The 14,696-nt window shown below is 39.1% G+C and overlaps 1 protein-coding gene across 27 annotated transcripts in view; it reads right to left on the bottom strand.

Moving 5' to 3' along the window:
• The window catches only part of mycbp2 (MYC binding protein 2), a 52,972-nt gene extending 41,690 nt beyond the window's left edge, over positions 1-11,282 (bottom strand). For all 27 annotated transcript variants that reach the window (XM_058392128.1, XM_058392131.1, XM_058392129.1 and 24 more), the window contains exons 1-8: positions 10,560-11,282; positions 7,835-7,910; positions 3,620-3,835; positions 3,006-3,159; positions 2,667-2,863; positions 1,062-1,304; positions 725-796; positions 539-635 (exon numbers count right to left, since the gene is read on the bottom strand). In XM_058392128.1, the coding sequence (XP_058248111.1) occupies positions 539-635; positions 725-796; positions 1,062-1,304; positions 2,667-2,863; positions 3,006-3,159; positions 3,620-3,835; positions 7,835-7,910; positions 10,560-10,843 (1,339 nt within the window). In that variant the 5' untranslated portion in view covers positions 10,844-11,282. The remainder of the gene's footprint in view (positions 1-538; positions 636-724; positions 797-1,061; positions 1,305-2,666; positions 2,864-3,005; positions 3,160-3,619; positions 3,836-7,834; positions 7,911-10,559) is intronic.
• Between the last annotated feature and the right edge of the window lie 3,414 nt (positions 11,283-14,696).

Below are 14,696 nucleotides of genomic sequence, written 5' to 3'. Positions count from 1 at the left end.
ATGCTTATTTTTAGAGTTTAAACCTTAAATATGACCCCAATCATGCTCCCATGCTCCCATCATAGCTACCAGCCAATCAGCAGCTAGGTAAAACTGTTAATGCTCTGTGATTGGCCAGCCAATAGCGTGTCATAATAGCTGTACTGTACCATACGGACACTCAATATCATTAAAATAACATTTATATTTTATTTATATTCATATTTATTTGATTTTACTTTTATATTTATGTTACTTTATTAATAAACTAAACTTTTCTTAATAATTTCACATTAAAAAGCATGGAAATGTACAAATTGCCACGAAATTAGCCGTAAAAACTTTTGGCAGATGCAAATTAGTTAGGTTCCAAAGAAAATTTCACGGATCAGTGAAGCCGCGAATCGTGAGACGCGGATCTGCGAGGTATTACTGTACCACATAATGTAAATGACAAAATCCCAACACCGTAACAAATTTAATAATGCAAAACAAAGTCACTCTTTAAAAAGCAGCTGTTTGCACCATGATGCACTTTAGCAAAAGCAGGTGTTTGTACCAGGCATTGCAATAGTGCCCTCCTGTTCCAGAGTCTCAGGGTTGATCTTGATGGCTGCCATGCTGTGACTGTTCATGTCCCGATACAACAGAGAGCCCTATAAAACCACACATAGCAAATTTAAAGCTTTCTGCTTCTCAATTCAGCTCTATGCTTTATGTGGAAGATACGTAAGGAGCCTGTTACCTGAGCAAATCCCAACCATGACCTCTTCTCCTTTCGGTTCCTGATCCGAGATGTGGAGTTATACACATGACCCTGCAATAACAGAGTGTTTTATAATCCCATAATCTCATTTTAACTTAATTTAATAATTTAATTAAATTATTTTAATTAAATTAAATAAAATTAAATTAAATTAAAATAATTAAATTAAATTAAATAATTTAATCTTGTGTTACCAAACTACTTCACAAAATTTGACCAACATTTCAAAAACAATCTAAGTTTGTTAAAGCTCAATATTAAAATAGTTAATAATTATACAATATATATTTCTGCCTAGTTAAGGACATGGGCTTACCCGGACAGTGCCACTGTACCCTGAGCCGATTTTGTAGAGACCATCCTTGCAGAGCAGGTAAAGGAAGGATCCATCAGTTTGGAGCAGGCAGTGCTCATCCTCATCAATGCTCACCTCTTTCAGAACCCACTTGTTCATCAGTGCTGCTCGTTTGATGCCATTCCCAAACCAGTCCTGAATCTGGACCTTCCCTACTAACACTGCTTGTACACTCCTCTGCAGAGCATTCAGGATTGTTGGAACCTAAACAGCACATGTGCACAAGACCAAAAACAAAATCTAATTAGCATCTCAAAATGTCTGTGCTAACGTTGTCTTCAGCAATTCTGTAATAGAGCAGCTACTGATTAACTATGAAGTGATGTAGCTTTTTCTATTCCACAGATTCAATCTGGCACTGTCTGTGAGCCATTTCTCTGGCCTTTATATCAGCTCAATCATTGTGTGATTCTTAGTAATCCTGCTGCATATTCAAACTTGCAATTATGAGGTACAGCAAGCAATACAAGGATCCGCAAGTGTTTCTACTCATCTGGCATCAAAGTAGCTTGACTAGTCTTATTTTGTACAGCAGAACTGAAAATCAAGGAATTTTAAGCACCAGATTTTTTTTTGTATCAGATAATATTACCAGCACCAACAGTCAGCAGAAGATGAAGCATCAGATATAACAACTTAACATACAGTATTAGTTATATAAAAAAAAAAAAGAAAGCAGTGTGCAATTTATTTCTCAGTCCAGAAACACTTGTAGGCAAAGCATACACATTTTACACATGGAACAGATTCATTATGTTTTCTAATTTATCTCACACACCTGAACACAACCACAACACAGTCACAACCTTCTTACTAATACATCTCATGTGCGACCCAACAGTATCCATGCAACTCTGTCCTCTATGGTTAAATGATACAACAGTATCATTATTATTATTATTAAAGCCCATTATGGAACCTTACATTAAAAACTTAGCATTAAGCATAACTTACACATGTGGATATTTTGAGCATGAACACAAAGATGCTTAAAAAACATTGGTTTCAAAATGATCACCACAACATCGATTATTATTTACTAAAGTCTGCCATGGAGTGAATAACAACTTCCAATAGTCATTTATAAAACTTGACACCACCAAAATCAATAAAGCCTATGCAATTCTGTAATTCTACTGTGATGCAATATACTCATGCAGCCTCTTCCTGGAAAATTCTCAACGGTTCCAGACTTTCGGTTTTGTTTCATTATTATGAGCCTGACTGTGCCTAATGCCATTTTTAATTGCTTATGTCTTTTATATATCCTTTACAATCATTTTTGCATTGTAATTACTTTCGTTTCTCCAGTAGTGATGGATGGTGACTTAAGATATCATTTCTTTTGAATATGAGGACAGTAATTCTGGAGCTGACTTTAATATTCTCACTGCTCAGACAAGAACAGCACTGCAAATGCTCTAAGGAATGTTGTACAAAATATTACACTCATATATTATAAAAACCAAATTATCTTTTCAGATCCTGAGAGCTACTGATGTATTGATAATCTCAATCAGAAAGCTCCTTTCTTCTGGATTCTGCAGATAAAAAAGCTGCTCAAACCTGAATAGTCTGACAGGCATGGCTGCCATTATTAGTGAGGATAGCGGAAACAGCCTGTAGAATTTTCCCAGTGTCTCCCCAGGCCACCACCAAGCTGAATAGGCAGGCACAGGATAGAGCGGTCAGCGCTTGACCAGTTGGGTCATTCATTCCTGTGCTCCGCACTGTGGTCTCCAGCAGCAGGTGGAACAGAGATTCTGTACACATAAGAACACCCACACACAAAAACAATATTCATTTTGTTGTTTGTGTGTGTGTGTGTGTGTGTTTGTGTGTGTGAGAGAGAGAGAGAGAGAGAGAGAGAGAGAGAGAGAGAGAGAGAGAGAGAGAGAAACACACCCAGCACATCTGGAGGTTCTGTCTGGAAGCTCTCAGGCTGTTGTCCCTGTAGCATGTCCAGCAGCGCCTGCAGGCTCCTCAGACACAGTGAGGGGTGTGAGAACCGGGTCTCCTTTATAAGCTCAAACACTCCACACAGTCCAATACCAATGATCTAACAAGAACAAGAACAAGCAACAGAATTTGAAGTCTGTGGTATGTAAGTGCGGATGTGTAACAATTACATTTTCCTTGCAAAAAAATGGTCAAAATTCTACAATTACAAACCTATATTCCTTACATTTTTAAAAACAAAATAAACTTTACAGTGGGCATATGACTGGGTGTTTTTAAATGTACATTAAAACATGTGAATGTTTTTGCATTAATTTCATACATCACAGTCAATAATTTCAGCGTTTAATTGTGCAAATTTGCTAACTTTGCTAAGATCATCAATCCCAGCTGAACCTAATGTGAGTGAAAGCACAGAGCTGAAAAAGCCACCCCATTTTTCTGTTCACATAGCAACTAGGCAGATGGCCTGTTTCTATGTGAGTCTAAATAAATCCATAATAACAAGTTATGGTTAGGTATGCAGTAGGGTCTTATCAACAATGTTGTGATCCACTAACCTTAGGGAGTTTGACAGCAGGTTCACGGTACTCCTCCTCTTCCTCACTGTCCGAGTCACCACTCTGCACAGAGTTCCGGGAAGCCAGGGCCAGGGAGGCTTCCTTCTGCTGCCAGTCCAGTACACACCGCCGAACATTACAGTACACATTAAACGCAGATGGATTACTGTGGAGCTTGATGTCTGGCACTGGGAAGGCCCCATCAAGATTCTCTGTCTGCAAGAGAGAGAGAGATACAAAGCAAGAAGAGGTAGAAGAGAGGGGGTGGGGGAGAGAGGCTGTGTGAGATGGGTTTTATATACACTGAACGTCATGTATAAGACATGCAGCACAACAAGGAAAGATGATTCCATCAAAATCAGGTTTTTGCCAATTATTGTTCAGACAGGCAGCTCAAATGTGATTTGTAACACATACGATTTGAGCAGGATGGGCGGGACGGGTTTTCCCAAGTGGCTCAACAAAAAAGCTTGCCCTATGGTACAGAGGTTGTGAGTTTGAATCCAAAGCTATCCATGGCTGTCCAAGAGAGCAAAACGAGCAAAAACTAGAATATAGCATTCCCCCGAGTGTATCATGCTGCCCCCTGACGATGCATGAGCAGCAGTTCAGAAAAGATGTGATCAGCTAGCTTTTCATGCCTCCTCTGAGGCCAGCTGTGAAGGCAGCCAACCACATCTTTTCAAACTGCTTCTCACAGACTTCGTCTTCCCAGGTTTGTAGCTGACGTGAATGCACTAGCTTGCCATTGTTACCTAACTAACTTGCCGTTATGTTACATAAGCTAGCAGTTTTTAGTCATTTTTTAACCATCTTATCTTTTATCGTAAGTGTGATATTATATTGTCTATTAGCTGCATGTACATATGTCCAGTACAATTTGATAATAAAATATTTCAACACTGTAAACAGTAAAGAAGGGTTTTTTTTTTATTATTTGTTTAGTGTGTTTGGTTCGTACAGTGTGTATATCAGTGGATATTTTTTATTGCACTCTTGCAAAATTCAATATTGGGACAAGTGCAGAAAATTAAAGAAAAAATCAACGTGATAACATTTTTGGCTATACTGCACAACCCTACTGCACACACTGCAAAAAAAAAAAAAAGTCTCTTCCCACAACCACTCAACCAGAAAGTCAATCCACAGAACAAAATCACATCTATGTGTCACACAGCGTCTGATGCAGCAAGCTGTTACATGCTGTAATTTATTACAGCAATACCTTTAGTACTCAGGTCAAGCCCTTATTTTGTGAAAGACCCCACCCATGTATGTTTGGGAGCACAAATAGCATGCTGTAGCATCCAGAAAGAGACAGAGACATGAGAGATGGAGAGATCGAATCAGACTGCAGCAAGACTGGCAGAACATTAGGAGAGATAATTGCTGCTTATGCTCCTCTCTGCTACAGTCACATTAATTGTTCTTATCCATGCCCAGGAACCATTCCTATTCACTAGGGAAAATAAATCTGATGCATGAAGAATATCCAAACACAGGCAGGAATTGCCCTCTAAAGACTGGTGTTCAGTTCAGGATGTGAGGAACGCTGTTGCTGTGGAGACGTGAAACACAGGTCGTCTAGCAACAGCCAATCGTGACCCAGCCACTCCCCAAATCTCTTCTATGTGTGCAAGTGTTTACTGGCATGTACTCGGCTCTAACAGCCTAATAAATTAGTATTCCTGGCATTGCAATTACAACAGCTATACAAGGATTAATATCGATAATGATGTTAAATCACTGACCTGGAAGGTCTTTCCCAGCACAGTGATAACTCCAAACCCCAACTCCTAAAGCACAGCATTCACTACAAATACCCAGTGTTGTGAAATTGCATAAGCAACATAAACATAAAAAATGACTGCTATGATCAAATTATTTACAGCAAAAACTACACCATAGAATTTTTTTTTAATCAAACCATGATCTGAACTGAAGACTTTTTGGGGAAACGTCATCTCCATTGTCACCAAAACATTACAACGTGACAGCAGAGGTCATGTGACCTGGTATCTCTTAAAACTAGGACACAGCTTATTTGCTTGACAAGCCTTTAACGTGCTTTGCTGTTCTTTTCTCTCAGACACATACGTGGTTCTGTGTCTGACAGTAGCTAGTCAGACAACAGCCTCATAAATGTACAGATTTAAGGTGTCACGGTAGAGGTGTAAGGCATACCTATGTAATAGGGAAAGTGTAGTAAATATGTCAGCATCTTCAGATCTTATTTATACTCCAGTAGAGAAAGAATTTAAATGCGATTCATGCATCTGTCTTCACATTACATCCACTACACCCTTGTTTGGAAAGCAGGTGTAGTAGATGTAATGTGAAGGATCTAGGATCTAGGATCCATTTATCTGTATACTTTTGATTTCCCAATACCTCATGCTGTTCTGAGCAGGTAGCTCCAAATAACCATGCTAAAAACTGAGGCAGCCAGTGTCTGAATCTCCTGAAAGGTGAAGATACGTCTCTAAGCATTTACCGTCTCAAAATTGAGCGTAATGGTTGCATCTATGCCTGTGAGCACATCGCTGTTGCTGCCCCAATTAAATATAGAGATTTAGATGCCTTAACCAGGTCACCAGGTCACTGAATCAGAAACTGAGGACTGATCCAGCAATCCAGGAAACACTTCTGAATGCAAGAGTTCCTCATGCACAGGACCTTGTATAACCTTAACCAGAAATTGTTCTGTAAACGGTGTTCAGATCAGCTGAACCCAGCGTACTGTCCTATTTCTTGGATCGTGACTTTCCCTCAAGGACTGCTAAACAGCTAAGCAAGTCCCCATACCCTATCACAGCATACAACTTACTGTACATATGAATGAGCAGCAACCAAACAATCCTTAATTTAAGGCTGTGCTACTAAATAATAGATATCACACCTTGGTCTAGAGATGGACAGCCCAGTCCCTACTCTGACATGCAGCTATGTTTGGCTAGTACCACTCAGGGAAGAGTGAGTGTGCTGTCCTTCCCACCCAGAGAACTCGCTTCGGCCCCAAGTCACAGACTGCTCTGGCATCTTCTGGATTCAAACTCACAAGCTCCTAACATTAGGGAAACACTTTCCTGTTATTAGAGAGCCTCATTTGCTAATATTTTAATACGGAGATGATTAGATGTGTGCACTGGAACGAAATATATCAAGGACAGGAAGTTTTAACACTGGTGGTCATACATTGAAGCTTTAGGGATAAAATAGAGATCATTCATTTCTGATAACATTTTACACAGAATTTTTACCTGTTTAAAAGTGCAAAGGACACCAACCTGGTACACCAGACTTCCAGATTAAACCCGTTTTACACCGCAAGCATACAGTGCATGAATCCTGCATCAACTGCACCACAAGGCAATTGATTTTATACCAGCCAATGTTCTCATACTGAGCATTTAATTATATTTCCTTCATTGGTAAAGTAAATATCTGTACTAACCAATTAATATAAACATGAATTTCCATTGTGGTTACATACACTGTGGCAGTTAGATCTTTAACAAATTTCATCAGGTGAAAACCCAGACACCAGCCAACAAATGCTGTGAATTTTGTTCAAGGTTAGTATTCTGGGGGAAAAAAACCCTCATTTTAGAGTGCCTGAACTGACAAAATGAGTTAAATGCACACCCCTATGTTCTACTGGCAAAAGTCTCTTTCTGTGGTTGATCACCATGTAATTATGTCGTGGCATCCAGCAGCAGATGACACTAAAAGAATCTGACAAAGGTGGGCATATCAAGAATGTAGGTCATAACAGTGCCTTTTTAAAGTAAAGGGCGGTAAACGAATGCTTCTTTCACTGAAACAAAAAAGGAAGGACTTACATCAATCAATACATAACTCAAAAGTACAACCATCACCAAATGCTTCATCTTAAACTCATTGAGGCAGAGAGTACCACAAAACACACTGCCACCACACTCACAAACAGCATTTGTTTTTATCATATTTCCTAAAATGATAAAGAAAACACATACACACACACAATAAACTCTTTTTCCAAGATTACATCAGTGTGATAAGAGAGCAATGACAATAAAGCCTACTAAAATTTATTTCCCATCGCATAGTCTCTCTATGACATTTTATTTACATTATCAAACATATTCTGCTCATGCCTCATTAATTCTCCAGGATTATGGGGTTCAGTAGTAAATTAGTATATTCTACAAAACTTGTCTGGTATTTTGACATTACCTTTGTTCTTGTTTTGACTTTTGATCTGATTTTTTGCCGCCTCTTCAGCTTCTTCTTAGTCAAAGCCTTCTTTCCCCTAAAGTAAAAAAAAAAAAGTGCATTAAATATTTTAAGAAGTTAAACTCCTTAGACCCAAAAATACACAACACGCTGATACACAGAATAACACAGAGTTACAGGCATGTCATTGTGACTCACCAGTTCTACACCAAGTATGCTTACATGTGTAAAATACTAACATGATAAATGGAAAACTTTTTGACAAATACTTTGATCAGTACTGTGTACATTTCTTTCTAAATGAAGATGTACACACCTCTACCCTTGATCTGAAATCCAAAAAGGTTTTAAAGTCTTTTTTTCTCCATTGTGCTTATATAAATCTGAGACTGTTAGTATTTTGTTGATGGTGCAGTGTTCTAACCTCGGGTATCTGGGATATGTATATATATATATACACATACATACATACATATATATATATATATATATATATATATATATATATATATATATATATATATATATATATATATATATATATATACATACATACATACATACATACATATATACATATACATATATATATATATATATATATATATAACAATATTGTCGAGAAATTCGTGTAAAAATAGCCAATGGAAGCCACTATCATCAACCAAATGAGGGCCAGATATATATGTAAACAAATTAAATTACAGGCTGATCCAACATGATCCACAAAGTTCAAGTCAACACTGTTATGTGGAATAAGCAGGTTATTAAGCATTAACTCAGTTCCATTTAAATCTGATAAGAGCCTATATGCTGTTTACAAAACCACTCGGATTATCTAGCAACTACTGAAAGCAGATAATCTATGATTAATCCACATGTAAATGGACTTATTGTAATATAAACGATGCAACATTAAAACTGACCTTCATGTTACCTGTTCATATTTCTTTTAATCAAAGCCCTCTCTGAGTAAACCCTATCGTTAGAAACGATGTCACGCAAACTAAATAAGCAACATAATCATCTGACACTTAAAATATAGTGAAATTATGATTTTTTTTTCTTCAGATAAGCAGTAAGACTTATGAGCAACAACACAGCCTGCCCGTGATGTTTTCTTTCATTTAAATGTGCTTACAATAACATGGTACCTTCAAAGGCAGACGTTCATTTGCTTGGATGCCAGCACAAGGGCAATCTCCTGTAGGATTACTAGCTTACTGCCTGTTGCTCTTGTGCCGGGGGGATTTGCCATGCAAGTTAAACTCTGAAGGCCTGGATGCTACCAAACATATAGAGAACATCTGTATGTGGATGGCTGTATGTGGACGTCTTTTTCACAAACTTAACTGAGGAAATTAGGTGTGTTCAACTAAACATCATAAGTGTCTGTCCATGATTATTACAATATTCATAGAATACATGTTTCTCTGCACCCGCATCAGGGAGTATCACTGTGTTCATGTGCATGAGCCATGTCATGTATTGTACATAACTACTTAAAGAGGTGGGTGTGTTTATGCTGCCTTGTTTATCTCGGGAACACCACCTTCATCACCAACGAAGAGCAGGGGCAGTGCCGATATTTTAAACTGGAACGCCTGGGCGTGTTAAATATCACGCATGCCTACATGTGAATGTGTTCTGCCTTACTAGATTATGACAATAGCACAAATGAATGCAGAAGCGATAGTTAATGTTGATCTAAAGTCGTACGAGGCTGAAGGAGCTCAGAGAAGCCGGAGATGCAGCAGCGCTTGGGATGTGAACAGGGTGACGTAAGGCAAGAAAAAAGCTACTTCAGCCTGCGCAGGCTAACCAATGAACAGGGCCTATGCGCATTACAAACAAGAATCCTTGGGTCAGGGTTCATTATTACACTTAGCTATGAATTAGACAATAATTTTTCCTAAATACCCCCTGCTTCAAGAAAAATAAAGAGGGCTTTATGCAAAGGCTTGGCCTGTGTACTCTTATCTAACTGCATTCCAGTAATTACATTACGACAAGCTAGTCAGGCGCACCCAGTAAATGTTAAGAAATTAAAAAAATAATTAAAAAATACATAACACTCAAAACACAAACACGACTTAATCATAATATTATCATCATCTTTGCGAATTTATGTGTTTCACTGCGATAACCTCCTATGCAGCGTCGGCTACACTGTCATTACATTACGGTAATACCGCAAATAGTTAACTAGCCAGCTCATTATCAAAAGCACAAGGTATTATGTAAGTTAAGACTGAACAAAAAAAAACCCAGATAAATTGATTAGTAAGTCTGACTGATGTTTAACACACGCTAGAGCAAATCGCGGACCAAAACAACCCAGTGTGCTAGGTTCTGCAGAATTGATCTTGCTAGCTAGCTTCTAAATTAACCGTTAGTGGACCAAGGAACTGCTTAGCTTAACACACTCGCTTGCTCTATCTTTTGGGTTGTGCAGGGCTTCAGTAACACTCGCACTAAATGTCATTATGTCAGCACACAATGCGCGTACCTGTAATTATGCTGAATGGTTTATCTGCTGAAAAAAAAAAAATTCAAAATTGCGAGCTAACATTGCTTAGCATAACATACGGAAGTTAGCGAACATTAGCTAGTGCTAGCAACACAATGTTAGCTTGTGTTGACTAGTCAATTAGCTTGCTACATGTTATTATGTTTGGCATTTTTGTTTACACATAGCTACCCGGTTTAACTCGACAACACATACCTGCCGAGGTTTATGCCTTGTTCTTTATCGCTGACAGCGCTTGTGTATATCCTCCTGTACTTCTCCGCCAAAGCTCGCCCCGACAGGAGCAGTTGGTATCGGCTCCGACAGTCCGGTTGGGACCCTGAGGTGGAACAGGAGCTCATCCCGGGACCGGCAGAATTAAACTCGGCCCCAGCTCCGGCTAAAACTCCAGGTAAGACCCTCACACCCAGCCCCATGGACGGGGATGAAGACAGAATCCCACCGCCGGCTCCAGCTGCCGCAGCAGCAGCGCACATCATCGTTTTGGGGAACAATGCATATATTACATCAATATGTCACTAGCTGGCGATCAATAGGTACTTTCAACCCGTCGGAAAGCGCACAGTAGACTTTCTCCCCATATATCCGCTACGGAAATGCAAACGAGTACAAGAGCAGTTTGCTAGCTCCAGTATCTCCAATCCGGTGATAATGTCGCCGTTAATGCCGCTGGTGCAACTGCGAAATAAGCCGCTCTTTCTCTTTCTCTCAGAATAGCGATTCAAGCCTGACTTGTGCAAAACAGCGCTTGAGGCCAAACCGAGTGCTCATTTTCTGACACTGAATTCTCTCAAACACGTGAGCTGACGTCCTCTGTTTTTTGTTTTTGTTTATTCCTTGTATTTTTCTCGAGGTCGGCCAGGTAACAGCCCTAGCTGTGCTGCCATCTTAACTTCACCCTCCTCCTCCTCCTCCTCCTCCCCCGTCCGCTTCTCAGTCAGGCATGCCGGGATACGCTCACACCCAGTCAGCTTCACCACACCACATCACTCCGGAGTGCACTGCTCAGACATGGCTCTCACAATTACTGCAAAATCATACCATGGCTTTTTGTTTTTGCTTCTGTGATTCGTTCAAAAAATCCAAATAATCCAATAATAAATGACGTTGCACATCGTTCAGGGCTCCAGCACATAGTATGCACAAGAGGCAATAACAAATGACATTACATTATGGTTAGATTTTTATATGAATAGCTTCTTGTACATTAACGATAACTGTCCCAATGTTGCTGTATGATCATGTACAATGCTTCATGAATAGGCCCTTGCTCAAATATTTGTTTTAATCGTATGTAATTAATCTGTTTATCCAATGTTATGTAACTACGAGTGCTATTCTCATCAGGGTTTTAACTGTACCAGCTATAGTGTTAAAGGCTTCTAGGAAAATCCTCAGTCACAGAGTTCTCCCTGCTTCTTTAAAGGCTTTCCACAAACCCCCCTAAAATCCTCACTGCTTCCTGTTCCTAATCATAGAGGATACATATGAGCAGTGTGAGAAATTAAGCTCAATCTCAAATCACGCATGTGCAATGATTTTTTTCTACCTCACTCTATTTATTTGTGCTTTATAACATTTCTATATAAAATCATTGTTACTAGAAGCATGTACAGAAAAGTAATTGTGTAAGTATTAACTCTCAATTGACCTTGACTATCCTGATTGTAATGAGCACATATAACTATGCTGAATTATGAACTTTAGAGTATCTTACAGAGACCTCTGCTGCACTACTGCAGGCTTTGTGGGGGAAAGTAGGGGAAAAATTTGTAAATTTTAATATTCAAGAAAAAATGTTGTATGGATGAGATTAGCAAAGCATATGAAATGTGAGAAACAGAACTGTGTGTCAGGGTGTCTGTTGTTCAGTGTGGCTTTTGAGGAAACAATAGGCATTAATCCAGACTTAATGGAAAGATTATTCTCCTCCTGTATGCTGCATATGCAGAAGAGAATTTTTCATCGGTGAAAGCCTCACCCATCATACAATAAACCCTCTCTAAAGCTGAGACCGGGGAAAATGTGAAAGCAGAGCAACACTGACATCTGCTGTTCAAAGTAGCTTAGTGCATTGACTCAGAGAGAGAGATGAGATAGACAATATACAAGACATGACAGCCTTCTGACCCAAGAGAATAAACAGCCTGGTGCTGCATTACTCTGAGTGTTACAGGGGTTAGAATCATGTTTAAGAACTATTCAGGCCTTTTGTATGGCAATTATATTTTTTCTACATTTTTTTGCTTTGTATACAAGGCTTGCCAGGATCTTTTGTGGCCGTGTCAGTTACAGAAGGGCCAGAATTACTCAATTAACTCCATTTAGCTTCAGCACTTCATACTAATTAAGGTCTGAGTCTGAAAGGCACTTTTAACTGGCTCCAACTTCATTACAACCCAGCCAAGGGAACAATGTTCAGGCAAAGACATGCAATTATCAAGGAGGCCCTAATTAAAAATTCAGCCAGAGTGTATCACCTTCCATGACATAATTGTATTTGTATTCATATAATTTCATCAACCATTTAACCCATGTTATGAGCTGTCATGAAAATATTTAGTGTTCTGTTTTGACTTTTTATCCAGAGCTTATCCTGGGAATGTTGGTGATACACACTTGGGTTGCACCCTGGATAGGAAGCCAGTCCTTCAAAGAGCATGTGGGTTAGTTGGAACTGCATTATTCTTTTAGAAATTGAGAATGTTTTAAGGCATTGACATTGCTCATTGAAATAAACTTCCATCCATATTCTTTACCACATATCCTATAGAGAGTCCCAGGGAACTTAATGGCTATCAGGAACACAAGGCAGGGAACACCCTGGACGGTGTACCATCCCAGTAGGGGGCACGATCGCATACACACTCACATACTACAGACAATTTAGAAATGCCAGTCAGCCTACTGTGCATGGGAGAGAAAACCAAAGTACCCAGAGGAAACCCCCAAAGCATAGGCAGAGCAGAGAGGTGGGAATCAGACCCCCAATTCCAGAGGTGTGAGACAAACAAGTTATGACATGTTAAATATACACTAGTAACACCTGGGCAATAAAACAATGACATGTGATTTCAACATATGGATCAATGCATCAAGACTCACTCCCTTTCACTTACATTCAGCAAGCATTGATCAGGGTCAAGGACGCTTCAGAGTCTATCTCAGAAACACTGGGTGTGTAGCAGGGATACATCCTGGATAGAATGCCAGTCCATTCCAGGGAACCATGACACACATATACACTGATTCACACCTAGGGGCTTAATAACTTCTATAATATCTACTTGCATGTTTTTGGGATATCAACAAAGGGAAAACATGTAAAACATAACAAATGCCTCAGACCCTGGAATTAGGAGGTGGAAATGATACCTACTGTGCCACTGCACCATGCTGCAAACAAAACTCATCTGATTGCTTCTGATTTCTTTTTTATATTACATGGCCACATTGTAGATCAGGAGTGCACAAAAAACCCTTAAAAGGTCCAGTGTGGCTGCAGGTTTTCTTTCCAGCTAAAAGGGAAAGGAAGCCACACCTGATTCCACCTGTGGCTGAAAAACTGCAGCCAAGCCAGCCCTTTGCCGAAACTGGACATCCCTGTTTTAAAACAAAGATTAGATGACGTACAGAAGTATTTTTGATATAAGCTTAACGCCAAAGACACAAATGCAAAATACAAATGTGTACAAGGTTATACAAATGAAATGAAATACACGGTCACGCCTAGAGATCCAAGAGATCATATTTTAGGGCTTGGAATCTTTCCCAAGTCACTGAAAGCCTGAATTTTTCTTTTATTCCCATTTCCCATGAGCCAAAATAAACTAAGGTATTCTCAGAAACTCGAATACCTGTACTGAAAAATAACCTCACATTAACATTGTTCACAGAATGTTTATGTAGAGTAAAGATTACAATATTCTTCAAGATATGATTCACAGAGAGATTGATCTTACTGACCAAAGTCTGTTGTGGTGTGGAGAGATAAGAAGCAACATTCAGTTCTTTTTTTTTTTTTTTTTTTTGAAAAGTGGACTTATGTGGACTTTAGTTAAGATCTTTAAACAGCAGCGGTCAGTTTTGTTTTTTAATCAATATAAAGGTGCAGGAGATACGTATAAGATTATTAGAATTCCTGCAGTTGCAGAGCAATTCAAAGGTTACAGCAGCAGAATACAAAGATACTCCATCTTCACTTATTCATGCTTCACCTCTTAAAACAAAACCCCCCAACATTGTTATGATGTTTCACTGACGTTGGGTTTACTAATGTGACATTTTCAGGTGTAACAATAGAATAATAGGGCTTGAATGCCCAAGTGCAAA

The sequence above is a fragment of the Hemibagrus wyckioides genome, linkage group LG06 (assembly GCF_019097595.1).
Source record: "Hemibagrus wyckioides isolate EC202008001 linkage group LG06, SWU_Hwy_1.0, whole genome shotgun sequence".
Lineage (NCBI taxonomy): Eukaryota > Metazoa > Chordata > Actinopteri > Siluriformes > Bagridae > Hemibagrus > Hemibagrus wyckioides.
Note: the sequence above shows the minus strand (reverse complement) of the source record. Positions and strands in the feature narration are given on the sequence as shown.